This window comes from Gobio gobio (genome assembly GCF_949357685.1).
Source record: "Gobio gobio genome assembly, chromosome: 13".
Classification (NCBI taxonomy): Eukaryota; Metazoa; Chordata; class Actinopteri; order Cypriniformes; family Gobionidae; genus Gobio; species Gobio gobio.
In genome coordinates, this window is record NC_137106.1 from 54,055,066 (window position 1) to 54,070,853 (window position 15,788).

A 15,788-nucleotide genomic window follows, 5' to 3' on the forward strand; every position below is an offset into this window, starting at 1 on the left:
CATCTCTAGCAACCGTCGGAAAACATGGACGACAGCGGCTTCTTCTCCATTCAGGTGAGTCACTTCACTAACGGTTCTTTAAGAGTAACGAACAGGCTTTAGATGATTCAGTGACTCACTCATAAATACTTCACTTGTTCCATTACTGGATGAATCAGTGTTTTTGAACAAATCTCTTGAGAGAATGATTCAATGACTCACTCATAAATACTTCACTTGTTTCATTACTGGATGAATCAGTGTTTTTGAACGAATCTCTTGAGAGAATGATTCAATGACTCACTCATAAATACTTCACTTGTTTCATTACTGGATGAATCAGTGTTTTTGAACAAATCTCTGGAGTGAATGATTCAATGACTCACTCATAAAGACTTCACTTGTTTCATTACTGGATGAATCAGTGTTTTTGAACGAATCTCTTGAGAGAATGATTCAATGACTCACTCATAAATACTTCACTTGTTCCATTACTGGATGAATCAGTGTTTTTGAACAAATCTCTTGAGAGAATGATTCAATGACTCACTCATAAATACTTCACTTGTTTCATTACTGGATGAATCAGTGTTTTTGAACGAATCTCTTGAGAGAATGATTCAATGACTCACTCATAAATACTTCACTTGTTTCATTACTGGATGAATCAGTGTTTTTGAACGAATCTCTTGAGAGAATGATTCAATGACTCACTCATAAATACTTCACTTGTTTCATTACTGGATGAATCAGTGTTTTTGAACAAATCTCTTGAGTGAATGATTCAATGACTCACTCATAAATACTTCACTTGTTCCATTACTGGATGAATCAGTGTTTTTGAACAAATCTCTTGAGAGAATGATTCAATGACTCACTCATAAATACTTCACTTGTTTCATTACTGGATGAATCAGTGTTTTTGAACGAATCTCTTGAGAGAATGATTCAATGACTCACTCATAAATACTTCACTTGTTTCATTACTGGATGAATCAGTGTTTTTGAACGAATCTCTTGAGAGAATGATTCAATGACTCACTCATAAATACTTCACTTGTTTCATTACTGGATGAATCAGTGTTTTTGAACGAATCTCTTGAGAGAATGATTCAATGACTCACTCATAAATACTTCACTTGTTCCATTACTGGATGAATCAGTGTTTTTGAACAAAGTGAATGATTCAATGACTCACTCATAAAGACTTCACTTGTTCCATTACTGGATGAATCAGTGTTTTTGAATGAATCTCTTGAGTGAATGATTTAATGACTCACTCATAAAGACTTCACTTGTTCCATTACTGGATGAATCAGTGTTTTTGAGTGAATCTCTTGAGTGAATGATTCAATGACTCACTCATAAAGACTTCACTTGTTTCATTACTGGATGAATCAGTGTTTTTGAACGAATCTCTTGAGAGAATGATTCAATGACTCACTCATAAATACTTCACTTGTTTCATTACTGGATGAATCAGTGTTTTTGAACAAATCTCTTGAGTGAATGATTCAATGACTCACTCATAAATACTTCACTTGTTCCATTACTGGATGAATCCGTGTTTTTGAACAAATCTCTTGAGAGAATGATTCAATGACTCACTCATAAATACTTCACTTGTTTCATTACTGGATGAATCAGTGTTTTTGAACGAATCTCTTGAGAGAATGATTCAATGACTCACTCATAAATACTTCACTTGTTTCATTACTGGATGAATCAGTGTTTTTGAACGAATCTCTTGAGAGAATGATTCAATGACTCACTCATAAATACTTCACTTGTTTCATTACTGGATGAATCAGTGTTTTTGAACAAAGTGAATGATTCAATGACTCACTCATAAAGACTTCACTTGTTCCATTACTGGATGAATCAGTGTTTTTGAATGAATCTCTTGAGTGAATGATTTAATGACTCACTCATAAAGACTTCACTTGTTTCATTACTGGATGAATCAGTGTTTTTGAATGAATCTCTTGAGAGAATGATTCAATGACTCACTCATAAATACTTCACTTGTTTCATTACTGGATGAATCAGTGTTTTTGAACGAATCTCTTGAGAGAATGATTCAATGACTCACTCATAAATACTTCACTTGTTTCATTACTGGATGAATCAGTGTTTTTGAACGAATCTCTTGAGAGAATGATTCAATGACTCACTCATAAATACTTCACTTGTTCCATTACTGGATGAATCAGTGTTTTTGAACAAAGTGAATGATTCAATGACTCACTCATAAAGACTTCACTTGTTCCATTACTGGATGAATCAGTGTTTTTGAATGAATCTCTTGAGTGAATGATTTAATGACTCACTCATAAAGACTTCACTTGTTTCATTACTGGATGAATCAGTGTTTTTGAATGAATCTCTTGAGTGAATGATTCAATGACTCACTCATAAAGACTTCACTTGTTTCATTACTGGATGAATCAGTGTTTTGAACAAATCTCTTGAGTGAATGATTCAATGACTCACTCATAAAGACTTCACTTGTTTCATTACTGGATGAATCAGTGTTTTGAACAAATCTCTTGAGTGAATGATTCAATGACTCACTCATAAAGACTTCACTTGTTTCATTACTGGATGAATCAGTGTTTTGAACAAATCTCTGGAGTGAATGATTCAATGACTCACTCATAAAGACTTCACTTGTTTCATTACTGGATGAATCAGTGTTTTGAACAAATCTCTTGAGTGAATGATTCAATGACTCACTCATAAAGACTGCACTTGTTCCATTACTGGATGAATCAGTGTTTTGAACAAATCTCTTGAATGAATGATTCAATGACTCGCTCATAAAGACCACTTGTTTCATTACTGGATGAATCAGTGTTTTTGAACAAATCTCTTGAGTGAATGATTCAATGACTCACTCATAATGACTTCATTGGTTCATTACTGGATGAATCAGTGTTTTTGAACGAATCTCTTGAATGAATGATTCAATGACTCACTCATAAAGACTTCACTTGTTTCATTACTGGATGAATCAGTGTTTTGAACAAATCTCTGGAGTGAATGATTCAATGACTCACTCATAAAGACTTCACTTGTTTCATTACTGGATGAATCAGTGTTTTTGAACAAATCTCTGGAGTGAATGATTCAATGACTCACTCATAAAGACTTCACTTGTTCCATTACTGGATGAATCAGTGTTTTGAACAAATCTCTGGAGTGAATGATTCAATGACTCACTCATAAAGACTTCACTTGTTCCATTACTGGATGAATCAGTGTTTTGAACAAATCTCTGGAGTGAATGATTCAATGACTCACTCATAAAGACTTCACTTGTTCCATTACTGGATGAATCAGTGTTTTGAACAAATCTCTGGAGTGAATGATTCAATGACTCACTCATAAAGACTTCACTTGCTTCATTACTGGATGAATCAGTGTTTTGAACAAATCTCTTTGAGTGAACGATTAAGTGACTTCCTTCAGTTGTTTCATTACTGGATGAATCAGTGTTTTTGAGTGAATCTCTTGAGTGAACGATTCAATGACTCACTTCACTTGTTTCATTACTGGATGAATCAGTGTTTTGAACAAATCTCATGTGTCAAGATGACACATGGGTGTTTGAATCGAGATTGCATCTTTAACGATGAATCGTGCAGCTGTTTAATAGCTATATGTGTTTGAGTGGAGATGGTCTGTGTTTTGCAGATATATGTGTTTGAGTGGAGATGGTCTGTGTTTTGCAGATATATGTGTTTGAGTGGAGATGGTCTGTGTTTTGCAGGTGATCAGTAACGCGCTGCGGGTCTGGGGTTTGGAGATCGTTCTGTTCAACAGCAGAGAGTATCAGCAGCTGCGGATCGACCCCATGTAAGGCTTTCTGACGCCAGCATCCGCCCTGTTCTCCGGTGTGCCGCTCACCCTCTCCCTGTTTGCTTTCAGACACGAGAAGGCCTTCATATGTAACTATAAGGAGCACTGGTTTACCGTGCGGAAGCTGGGACAGCAGGTGTGTGTTTCGCTTTAGTCTCAAACCATGACTACGCTTGACTATTTCCAATCCGAGTGAGGACTGAACCGCAGTTTAGCACACACTCAGGGTTCCCACTCATCCTGGAAAATTAGAGAAAATGTCAAATGTCCTGGAAAATCTTGTTGTTGTCGGGGAAAATTCTTTAAAAAAATGTTATTTCTTTAGCCGAGTATAAAGAGTTTATCGCTGGCCCAAACAATCAGCGCTAGTTGCAGAAACACTGAGTTTGATGCTGTGAGTAATATTTTGAATAATGATGTTTAGTCTTGCTAATGCTATAACTGCTCAAATGTATGCAGTGAATGTTAACTCGTAAGCTGCTCCCTAATCACATCATTTTGATATAAAGTCACATTTGTGTGTTATAAAGTCAGAATTGCGTGATATAAACTCATAATTCTGACCTTTTCTTCACAATTGACTTTTTTGCGCAGTTGCAAGTTTATATCTTGCAATTGTGACTTCTTTTGTCAGAATTTTGAGATCTAAACTACAATTGCAAGTTATAAAGTCCAATTCTGAGGAAAAAAGAATTGCGACAATTTTCGCGTTTATATCGCAAATATGTAAACTCGCAATTGCGAGAAAGTCAGAATAGCGAGATAAAAAGTCACAATTACCTTTTCTTTCTATTCTGTGGTGTAAATAAGCTTCCATAGTCATAATGTATGATTAAAGGATTAGTTCACTTTTAAATAAACTTTTGCTGATAGTTTCCTCACCCTCATGTCATCCAAGATGTCCATGTCTTTCTTTCTGCAGTCGAAAAGAAATTAAGGTTTTGGATGAAAACAGTCCGGGGTTTTTCTCCATATAATGGACTTCAATGGGCTCCAAACGGGTCAAGGTCCAAATGAGTTTCAGTGCAGTCTGAAACTGCACTCACGATAGTTGATGCCTCATTCTACTGATCCGTGCAGGCGCTAATGAGGCATCTACGATCGATATATTTATGACCACGCTCGTATTTTGACCTCACTCAGCGGAAGTTATGTATGAGCTCAGAGATGATCACGTTCGTCTGTTAAGAGGTAAAATAATAGCATAAATACTGCTGGGTTTCTCTCAGAAACTGATGGTTTGTCTAGATCAGACCCTTATTCATCATCTGGTGTCGTTTAAAGCTGCACTGAAACTGTCATTTGAACCTTGACCCGTTTGGAGCCCATTGAAGTCCATTATATGGAGAAAAACCCTGGACTGTTTTCATCCAAAACCTTCATTTCTTTTCGACTGCAGAAAGAAAGACATGGACATCCTGGATGACATGGGGGTGAGGAAACTATCAGCTAAAGTTTATTTAAAACTGAACTAATCCTTTAAGAACTCATATTAAAAATGCTGGATTGTTAAGTGATGGCAATAAACTGTACGGCTTTTAAAGACTTAGAAAGCAATATTTGGCATGATCCTTGTCTTTTATTCCCGCCGTAGTAAAATTGAAAATGGTTGCTGAGAAAGAGTGGGAACCCTGACACTCTTGTTCACATGTAATTTGCATTGTTAATATTATTTGCATTAAGCACATGGATTTGTTTGATGGTTGTTTCTTTGGTGTCCCACCCAAACATGAATCAATGTCAGTGTTTTAGACCATCACTATCCTCATTATACTCAGCCGTGTGAGATGATGTCTCTCTCTCCTGATCTAGTGGTTTAATCTGAACTCGCTGTTGACCGGACCCGAGCTCATATCGGACACGTATCTGGCCCTGTTCCTAGCACAGCTCCAGCAAGAAGGTAAAGCCCTCCTGTAACCCACACCACACTCATCATGTGACTGACTTCAGCTGCGTCTCTGCAGGATATTCCATATTCGTGATCCGGGGGAACCTGCCGGACTGTGAAGCGGACCAGATTCTGCGGATCATGCGAGTGGAGCAGCATCAGCGGCCGAAGCTGATTGGAGAGGATGAGGCCCAGAGGTGCGCTCAGACCCATCACATGACCACAGCTGTCTCCAGCACGCGCTTACTGATGATGAATGTGCTGCTAAAACACTAGCAATAAATACTGATAACACTAGTTATGAATAATGTTAGATACGTTATACTCAATTGTAGACGTTTAAAGTCATTACAAGTGTTTTATTGTGTTTAGTGAACAGTGTTAATTCGTCAACGACCTTTTTTCACTGACGAAAATGAGACGATAACTAAATAAAAACTAGTGTTGGATGACAAAAACTATGACGAAAACTTGCTGTTTTTTTTTTTACAACAAATAAAAACGAGAGGAGAATGTTAGTGAGGGTGGATTAGGGAAGAGATGGGGTCAGAACATTTGATCTGAACTGATCTAACCGCTGGAAAACACACGGCCTACAGGCTCTCACACACACACAATCCAGCTCCAGAGCGGCTCAATCAATAACACACATTTATGCCAGACCAGTGTTTATGAACTAATGCTGATGAATAATGACTTTACGATGTTTATATAGTAATATGTTTTAGACGGTTGTAATAATGCATATTTATCTCCTGAACTTGAATGAGCTCCTGCAACTGCAATAGTAAGGCGAGATTTCAAAATAAGAGTCCTGGTGTATTTCCAGCTTGTTTATAATTAAAAGTCACGCATTATATATTTGTTTTTGCGCACACAATAAACTGTGTTTAATTTAATTCCCATTTAATTCATAGTCAGGAGGAAAGACCCGTATTTGACACCTATTCAATAAAGTATCAGGTTATAATAGTTCACTAAAACCACTAAAAAATCTTCATTACTTGAAATTAAATAAATGTTAACTGAAATTTAAAAAAAATAAATTAACTTATTTGAAGCTTTAGCTTAACCTGATTTGGCCTACTGACTAAAACAGAAATACAAAGTTATAAAAACTATAGATGTTTTTAAAAAACAAACAAAAAAGTGAATTGAGCTCTTTCGTTTTTTTTTTATGTCAAAAACAAAATGATGTCAAAATGTCAGTTCAAGTGACAGTCGGTTATGTAGATTTTCTAAAATCGTATGATATTTAGTCGACTAAAACTAAAAACAAAAGCAGTGGAGATGCTGAGTCTGCACATGCTCTCGGGTCAGGGTCAGGGTGAGGGTTAATGTAACTCTGATGAGTGTGTGCCGTTGGTCAGGTTATCAGTGCCCCAGGTGTCAGACACCACACCCATCGGGGACGAAGCGCCGCTGGATGAGGATGAGGAGGAGCTGAGGAAGGCTCTGGCTCTCAGCAGACAGGACATGGAGGTGGAGGACGAGGAGGCCGACCTGCGCAGAGCCATCCAGCTCAGCATGCAGGGTGTGTGTGTGTGTGTGTGTGTGAGAGTGAGAGTGTGTGTGTGTGTGTGTGAGTGAGAGTGAGTGTGAGTGAGTGAGTGAGTGAGTGAGTGAGTGAGTGAGTGAGTGAGTGAGTGAGTGAGTGAGTGAGTGAGTGAGTGAGTGAGTGAGTCAGTCAGTGAGTGAGTCAGTCAGTCAGCCAGTGAGTCAGTCAGTCAGCCAGTGAGTCAGTCAGTCAGTCAGTGAGTCAGTCAGTCAGTCAGTCAGTGAGTCAGTCAGTCAGTGAGTGAGTCAGTCAGTCAGTCAGTCAGTCAGTCAGCCAGCCAGTGAGTCAGTGAGTGAGTCAGTCAGTCAGTCAGTGAGTCAGTCAGTCAGTGAGTCAGTCAGTCAGTGAGTGAGTGAGTCAGTCAGTCAGTCAGTGAGTGAGTCAGTCAGTCAGTCAGTCAGTCAGTCAGTCAGTGAGTGAGTCAGTCAGTGAGTGAGTGAGTCAGTCAGTGAGTGAGTGAGTCAGTCAGTCAGTCAGTCAGTCAGTCAGTCAGTCAGTCAGTCAGTCAGTCAGTCAGTGAGTCAGTCAGTCAGTCAGTGAGTCAGCCAGCCAGTGAGTCAGTGAGTGAGTCAGCCAGTGAGTCAGTGAGTGAGTCAGTCAGTCAGTCAGTGAGTCAGTCAGTCAGTGAGTCAGTCAGTCAGTGAGTGAGTCAGTCAGTCAGTCAGTGAGTGAGTCAGTCAGTCAGTCAGTCAGTCAGTCAGTCAGTCAGTCAGTCAGTCAGTGAGTGAGTCAGTCAGTGAGTGAGTGAGTGAGTGAGTCAGTCAGTGAGTGAGTGAGTCAGTCAGTCAGTCAGTCAGTCAGTGAGTCAGTCAGTCAGTCAGTGAGTCAGTCAGTCAGTCAGTCAGTCAGTCAGTGAGTCAGTCAGTCAGTCAGTGAGTCAGTCAGTCAGTCAGTGAGTCAGTCAGCCAGTGAGTCAGTCAGTCAGTCAGTGAGTCAGTCAGTCAGCCAGTCAGCCAGTCAGTCAGTGAGTCAGTCAGTCAGTCAGTGAGTCAGTCAGTCAGCCAGTGAGTCAGTCAGTCAGTCAGTGAGTCAGTCAGTCAGCCAGTCAGTCAGTGAGTCAGTCAGTCAGTGAGTCAGTCAGTCAGTCAGTGAGTGAGTCAGTCAGTCAGTCAGTGAGTGAGTCAGTCAGTCAGTCAGTCAGTCAGTCAGTCAGTCAGTGAGTCAGTCAGTCAGTGAGTGAGTGAGTGAGTGAGTGAGTGAGTGAGTCAGTCAGTGAGTGAGTGAGTCAGTCAGTCAGTCAGTCAGTCAGTGAGTCAGTCAGTCAGTCAGTGAGTCAGTCAGTCAGTCAGTGAGTCAGTCAGCCAGTGAGTCAGTTAGTCAGTCAGTGAGTCAGTCAGTCAGTCAGTCAGCCAGTGAGTCAGTCAGTCAGTCAGTCAGTCAGTCAGTCAGTCAGTGAGTCAGTCAGTCAGTCAGTGAGTGAGTCAGTCAGTCAGTCAGTCAGTCAGTCAGTCAGTGAGTGAGTCAGTCAGTCAGTCAGTCAGTGAGTGAGTGAGTCAGTCAGTCAGTCAGTCAGTCAGTCAGTCAGTCAGTGAGTCAGTCAGTCAGTGAGTCAGTCAGTCAGTGAGTGAGTCAGTCAGTCAGTCAGTCAGTCAGCCAGCCAGTGAGTCAGTCAGTGAGTGAGTCAGTCAGTCAGTGAGTGAGTGAGTCAGTCAGTGAGTGAGTGAGTGAGTGAGTCAGTCAGTCAGTCAGTCAGCCAGTGAGTCAGTCAGTCAGTCAGTCAGTCAGCCAGTGAGTCAGTCAGTCAGTGAGTGAGTCAGTCAGTCAGTCAGCCAGTCAGTCAGTCAGTCAGTCAGTCAGTCAGTCAGTCAGTGAGTCAGTCAGTCAGTGAGTCAGTCAGTCAGTCAGCCAGTGAGTCAGTCAGTCAGTCAGCCAGTGAGTCAGTCAGTCAGTCAGTCAGTGAGTCAGTCAGTCAGTGAGTGAGTCAGTCAGTCAGTCAGTCAGTCAGTGAGTGAGTCAGTCAGTCAGTCAGTCAGTCAGTCAGTGAGTGAGTGAGTGAGTCAGTCAGTCAGTCAGTGAGTCAGTCAGTCAGTGAGTCAGTCAGTCAGTCAGTCAGTCAGCCAGCCAGTGAGTCAGTCAGTGAGTGAGTCAGTCAGTCAGTCAGTGAGTCAGTCAGTCAGTGAGTCAGTCAGTCAGTGAGTGAGTGAGTCAGTCAGTCAGTCAGCCAGCCAGTGAGTCAGTCAGTGAGTGAGTCAGTCAGTCAGTGAGTGAGTGAGTGAGTCAGTCAGTGAGTGAGTGAGTCAGTCAGTCAGTCAGTCAGTGAGTCAGTCAGTCAGTCAGTCAGTGAGTCAGTCAGTCAGTCAGTCAGTCAGTGAGTCAGTCAGTCAGTCAGTCAGCCAGTGAGTCAGTCAGTCAGTCAGTCAGCCAGTGAGTCAGTGAGTGAGTCAGTCAGTCAGTCAGTCAGTCAGTCAGTCAGTCAGTCAGTGAGTCAGTCAGTCAGTCAGTCAGCCAGTGAGTCAGTCAGTCAGTCAGTCAGTCAGTCAGTGAGTCAGTCAGTCAGTGAGTGAGTCAGTCAGTCAGTCAGTCAGTCAGTCAGTCAGTCAGTCAGTGAGTGAGTGAGTCAGTCAGTCAGTCAGTCAGTCAGTCAGTCAGTCAGTGAGTGAGTGAGTGAGTGAGTGAGTGAGTCAGTCAGTCAGTCAGCCAGTGAGTCAGTCAGTCAGTCAGTGAGTCAGTCAGTCAGTGAGTGAGTCAGTCAGTCAGTCAGTCAGTCAGTCAGTCAGTCAGTCAGTCAGTCAGTCAGTCAGTCAGTCAGTCAGTCAGTCAGTCAGTGAGTGAGTCAGTCAGTCAGTCAGTCAGTCAGTCAGTCAGTCAGTCAGTCAGTCAGTCAGTCAGTCAGTCAGTCAGTCAGTCAGTCAGTCAGTCAGTCAGTCAGTCAGTGAGTGAGTGAGTGAGTGAGTGAGTGAGTGAGTGAGTGAGTGAGTGAGTCAGTCAGTCAGTCAGTCAGTCAGTCAGTCAGTCAGTCAGTCAGTCAGTCAGTCAGTCAGTCAGTCAGTCAGTCAGTCAGTCAGTCAGTCAGTCAGTCAGTCAGTCAGTCAGTCAGTCAGTCAGTCAGTCAGTCAGTCAGTGAGTGAGTGAGTGAGTGAGTGAGTGAGTGAGTGAGTGAGTGAGTCAGTCAGTCAGTGAGTCAGTCAGTCAGTCAGTGAGTCAGTCAGTCAGTCAGTCAGTCAGTCAGTGAGTGAGTCAGTCAGTCAGTCAGTCAGTCAGTCAGTCAGTCAGCCAGTCAGTCAGTCAGTCAGTCAGTCAGTGAGTCAGTCAGTCAGTGAGTCAGTCAGTCAGTCAGTCAGTCAGTGAGTGAGTGAGTGAGTGAGTGAGTCAGTCAGTCAGTCAGCCAGTGAGTCAGTCAGTCAGTCAGCCAGTGAGTCAGTCAGTCAGTCAGTCAGTCAGTCAGTCAGTCAGTGAGTCAGTCAGTCAGTCAGTCAGTCAGTCAGTCAGTCAGTCAGTCAGTCAGTCAGTCAGTCAGTGAGTCAGTCAGTCAGTGAGTCAGTCAGTCAGTCAGCCAGTGAGTCAGTCAGGCAGTCAGTCAGTCAGTGAGTGAGTCAGTCAGTCAGTCAGTCAGTCAGTGAGTGAGTCAGTCAGTCAGTCAGTCAGTCAGTCAGTCAGTGAGTGAGTGAGTGAGTCAGTCAGTCAGTGAGTCAGTCAGTCAGTGAGTCAGTCAGTCAGTGAGTGAGTCAGTCAGTCAGTCAGCCAGCCAGTGAGTCAGTCAGTGAGTCAGTGAGTGAGTCAGTCAGTCAGTCAGTGAGTCAGTCAGTCAGTGAGTCAGTCAGTGAGTGAGTCAGTCAGTCAGCCAGCCAGTGAGTCAGTCAGTGAGTGAGTCAGTCAGTCAGTGAGTGAGTGAGTCAGTCAGTGAGTGAGTGAGTGAGTGAGTGAGTCAGTCAGTGAGTGAGTGAGTCAGTCAGTCAGTGAGTCAGTCAGTCAGTGAGTCAGTCAGTCAGTCAGTGAGTCAGTCAGTCAGTCAGCCAGTGAGTCAGTCAGTCAGTCAGTCAGTCAGCCAGTGAGTCAGTGAGTGAGTCAGTCAGTCAGTCAGTCAGTCAGTCAGTGAATCAGTCAGTCAGTCAGCCAGTGAGTCAGTCAGTCAGTCAGTCAGTCAGTGAGTCAGTCAGTCAGTCAGTGAGTGAGTGAGTCAGTCAGTCAGTCAGTCAGTCAGTCAGTGAGTGAGTGAGTCAGTCAGTCAGTCAGTCAGTGAGTGAGTGAGTGAGTGAGTGAGTCAGTCAGTCAGTCAGTCAGTCAGTCAGTCAGTCAGTCAGTCAGTGAGTGAGTGAGTCAGTCAGTCAGTGAGTCAGTCAGTCAGTCAGTGAGTCAGTCAGTCAGTGAGTGAGTCAGTCAGTCAGTCAGTCAGTCAGCCAGCCAGTGAGTCAGTCAGTGAGTGAGTCAGTCAGTGAGTGAGTGAGTGAGTCAGTCAGTGAGTGAGTGAGTCAGTCAGTCAGTCAGTCAGTCAGTCAGTGAGTCAGTCAGTCAGTCAGTGAGTCAGTCAGTCAGTCAGCCAGTGAGTCAGTCAGTCAGTCAGCCAGTGAGTCAGTGAGTGAGTCAGTCAGTCAGTCAGTCAGTCAGTCAGTGAGTCAGTCAGTCAGTGAGTGAGTCAGTCAGTCAGTCAGTCAGTCAGTGAGTGAGTGAGTGAGTCAGTCAGTCAGTGAGTCAGTCAGTCAGTGAGTCAGTCAGTCAGTCAGTGAGTGAGTCAGTCAGTCAGTCAGTCAGTCAGTCAGCCAGCCAGTGAGTCAGTCAGTCAGTGAGTCAGTCAGTCAGTGAGTGAGTCAGTCAGTCAGTCAGTCAGCCAGCCAGTGAGTCAGTCAGTGAGTGAGTCAGTCAGTGAGTGAGTGAGTCAGTCAGTCAGTCAGTCAGTGAGTCAGTCAGTCAGTCAGTCAGTCAGTCAGTGAGTCAGTCAGTCAGTCAGTGAGTCAGTCAGTCAGTCAGCCAGTGAGTCAGTCAGTCAGTCAGTCAGTCAGTCAGCCAGTGAGTCAGTGAGTCAGTCAGTCAGTCAGTCAGTCAGTCAGTCAGTGAGTCAGTCAGTGAGTGAGTCAGTCAGTCAGCCAGTGAGTCAGTCAGTCAGCCAGTGAGTCAGTCAGTCAGTCAGTGAGTCAGTCAGTCAGTCAGTCAGTGAGTCAGTCAGTCAGTGAGTGAGTCAGTCAGTCAGTCAGTCAGTCAGTCAGCCAGCCAGTGAGTCAGTGAGTGAGTCAGTCAGTCAGTCAGTGAGTCAGTCAGTCAGTGAGTCAGTCAGTCAGTGAGTGAGTGAGTCAGTCAGTCAGTCAGTGAGTGAGTCAGTCAGTCAGTCAGTCAGTCAGTCAGTGAGTGAGTCAGTCAGTGAGTGAGTGAGTCAGTCAGTGAGTGAGTGAGTCAGTCAGTCAGTCAGTCAGTCAGTCAGTCAGTCAGTCAGTCAGTCAGTCAGTGAGTCAGTCAGTCAGTCAGTGAGTCAGCCAGCCAGTGAGTCAGTGAGTGAGTCAGCCAGTGAGTCAGTGAGTGAGTCAGTCAGTCAGTCAGTGAGTCAGTCAGTCAGTGAGTCAGTCAGTCAGTGAGTGAGTCAGTCAGTCAGTCAGTGAGTGAGTCAGTCAGTCAGTCAGTCAGTCAGTCAGTCAGTCAGTGAGTGAGTCAGTCAGTGAGTGAGTGAGTGAGTGAGTGAGTCAGTCAGTGAGTGAGTGAGTCAGTCAGTCAGTCAGTCAGTCAGTGAGTCAGTCAGTCAGTCAGTGAGTCAGTCAGTCAGTCAGTCAGTCAGTCAGTGAGTCAGTCAGTCAGTCAGTGAGTCAGTCAGTCAGTCAGTGAGTCAGTCAGCCAGTGAGTCAGTCAGTCAGTCAGTGAGTCAGTCAGTCAGCCAGTCAGCCAGTCAGTCAGTGAGTCAGTCAGTCAGTCAGTGAGTCAGTCAGTCAGCCAGTGAGTCAGTCAGTCAGTCAGTGAGTCAGTCAGTCAGCCAGTCAGTCAGTGAGTCAGTCAGTCAGTGAGTCAGTCAGTCAGTCAGTGAGTGAGTCAGTCAGTCAGTCAGTGAGTGAGTCAGTCAGTCAGTCAGTCAGTCAGTCAGTCAGTGAGTCAGTCAGTCAGTGAGTGAGTGAGTGAGTGAGTGAGTGAGTCAGTCAGTGAGTGAGTGAGTCAGTCAGTCAGTCAGTCAGTCAGTGAGTCAGTCAGTCAGTCAGTGAGTCAGTCAGTCAGTCAGTGAGTCAGTCAGCCAGTGAGTCAGTTAGTCAGTCAGTGAGTCAGTCAGTCAGTCAGTCAGCCAGTGAGTCAGTCAGTCAGTCAGTCAGTCAGTCAGTCAGTCAGTGAGTCAGTCAGTCAGTCAGTGAGTGAGTCAGTCAGTCAGTCAGTCAGTCAGTCAGTCAGTGAGTGAGTCAGTCAGTCAGTCAGTCAGTGAGTGAGTGAGTCAGTCAGTCAGTCAGTCAGTCAGTCAGTCAGCCAGCCAGTGAGTCAGTCAGTGAGTGAGTCAGTCAGTCAGTGAGTGAGTGAGTCAGTCAGTGAGTGAGTGAGTGAGTGAGTCAGTCAGTCAGTCAGTCAGCCAGTGAGTCAGTCAGTCAGTCAGTCAGTCAGTCAGCCAGTGAGTCAGTCAGTCAGTGAGTGAGTCAGTCAGTCAGTCAGTCAGTCAGCCAGTCAGTCAGTCAGTCAGTCAGTCAGTCAGTCAGTCAGTGAGTCAGTCAGTCAGTGAGTCAGTCAGTCAGTCAGCCAGTGAGTCAGTCAGTCAGTCAGCCAGTGAGTCAGTCAGTCAGTCAGTCAGTGAGTCAGTCAGTCAGTGAGTGAGTCAGTCAGTCAGTCAGTCAGTCAGTGAGTGAGTCAGTCAGTCAGTCAGTCAGTCAGTCAGTCAGTGAGTGAGTGAGTGAGTCAGTCAGTCAGTCAGTGAGTCAGTCAGTCAGTTAGTCAGTCAGTCAGTCAGTCAGTCAGCCAGCCAGTGAGTCAGTCAGTGAGTGAGTCAGTCAGTCAGTCAGTGAGTCAGTCAGTCAGTGAGTCAGTCAGTCAGTGAGTGAGTGAGTCAGTCAGTCAGTCAGCCAGCCAGTGAGTCAGTCAGTGAGTGAGTCAGTCAGTCAGTGAGTGAGTGAGTGAGTCAGTCAGTGAGTGAGTGAGTCAGTCAGTCAGTCAGTCAGTGAGTCAGTCAGTCAGTCAGTCAGTGAGTCAGTCAGTCAGTCAGTGAGTCAGTCAGTCAGTCAGTCAGCCAGTGAGTCAGTCAGTCAGTCAGTCAGCCAGTGAGTCAGTGAGTGAGTCAGTCAGTCAGTCAGTCAGTCAGTCAGTCAGTCAGTCAGTCAGTGAGTCAGTCAGTCAGTCAGTCAGTCAGCCAGTGAGTCAGTCAGTCAGTCAGTCAGTCAGTCAGTGAGTCAGTCAGTCAGTGAGTGAGTCAGTCAGTCAGTCAGTCAGTCAGTCAGTCAGTCAGTCAGTCAGTGAGTGAGTCAGTCAGTCAGTCAGTCAGTCAGTCAGTCAGTCAGTGAGTGAGTGAGTGAGTGAGTGAGTGAGTCAGTCAGTCAGTCAGCCAGTGAGTCAGTCAGTCAGTCAGTGAGTCAGTCAGTCAGTGAGTGAGTCAGTCAGTCAGTCAGTCAGTCAGTCAGTCAGTCAGTCAGTCAGTCAGTCAGTCAGTCAGTCAGTCAGTCAGTGAGTGAGTCAGTCAGTCAGTCAGTCAGTCAGTCAGTCAGTGAGTCAGTCAGTCAGTCAGTCAGTCAGTCAGTCAGTGAGTGAGTGAGTGAGTGAGTGAGTGAGTGAGTGAGTGAGTGAGTCAGTCAGTCAGTCAGTCAGTCAGTCAGTGAGTCAGTCAGTCAGTCAGTCAGTCAGTGAGTCAGTCAGTCAGTCAGTCAGTCAGTCAGTCAGTCAGTCAGTCAGTCAGTCAGTCAGTCAGTCAGTCAGTGAGTGAGTGAGTGAGTGAGTGAGTGAGTGAGTGAGTGAGTGAGTGAGTGAGTCAGTCAGTCAGTCAGTCAGTGAGTCAGTCAGTCAGTCAGTCAGTCAGTGAGTGAGTCAGTCAGTCAGTCAGTCAGTCAGTCAGTCAGTCAGCCAGTCAGTCAGTCAGTCAGTCAGTCAGTGAGTCAGTCAGTCAGTGAGTCAGTCAGTCAGTCAGTCAGTCAGTGAGTGAGTGAGTGAGTGAGTCAGTCAGTCAGTCAGTCAGCCAGTGAGTCAGTCAGTCAGTCAGCCAGTGAGTCAGTCAGTCAGTCAGTCAGTCAGTCAGTCAGTCAGTGAGTCAGTCAGTCAGTCAGTCAGTCAGTCAGTCAGTCAGCCAGTCAGTCAGTCAGTCAGTCAGTCAGTGAGTCAGTCAGTCAGTGAGTCAGTCAGTCAGTCAGCCAGTGAGTCAGTCAGGCAGTCAGTCAGTCAGTGAGTGAGTCAGTCAGTCAGTCAGTCAGTGAGTGAGTCAGTCAGTCAGTCAGTCAGTCAGTCAGTGAGTGAGTGAGTGAGTCAGTCAGTCAGTGAGTCAGTCAGTCAGTGAGTCAGTCAGTCAGTGAGTGAGTCAGTCAGTCAGTCAGCCAGCCAGTGAGTCAGTCAGTGAGTCAGTGAGTGAGTCAGTCAGTCAGTCAGTGAGTCAGTCAGTCAGTGAGTCAGTCAGTGAGTGAGTCAGTCAGT

General features: G+C 44.6%; 1 protein-coding gene across 1 annotated transcript in view; it reads left to right on the forward strand.

Annotated features, from left to right (window-relative positions):
- The window catches only part of atxn3 (ataxin 3), a gene marked incomplete at its 5' end in the record, with an annotated part of 44,193 nt that overhangs the window by 4,702 nt on the left and 23,703 nt on the right, over positions 1-15,788 (forward strand). The window contains 6 exons of the mRNA XM_079832403.1: positions 10-54; positions 3,752-3,837; positions 3,910-3,976; positions 5,653-5,740; positions 5,805-5,925; positions 7,099-7,262. Coding sequence (XP_079688529.1) covers positions 10-54; positions 3,752-3,837; positions 3,910-3,976; positions 5,653-5,740; positions 5,805-5,925; positions 7,099-7,262 — 571 coding nt within the window. The remainder of the gene's footprint in view (positions 1-9; positions 55-3,751; positions 3,838-3,909; positions 3,977-5,652; positions 5,741-5,804; positions 5,926-7,098; positions 7,263-15,788) is intronic.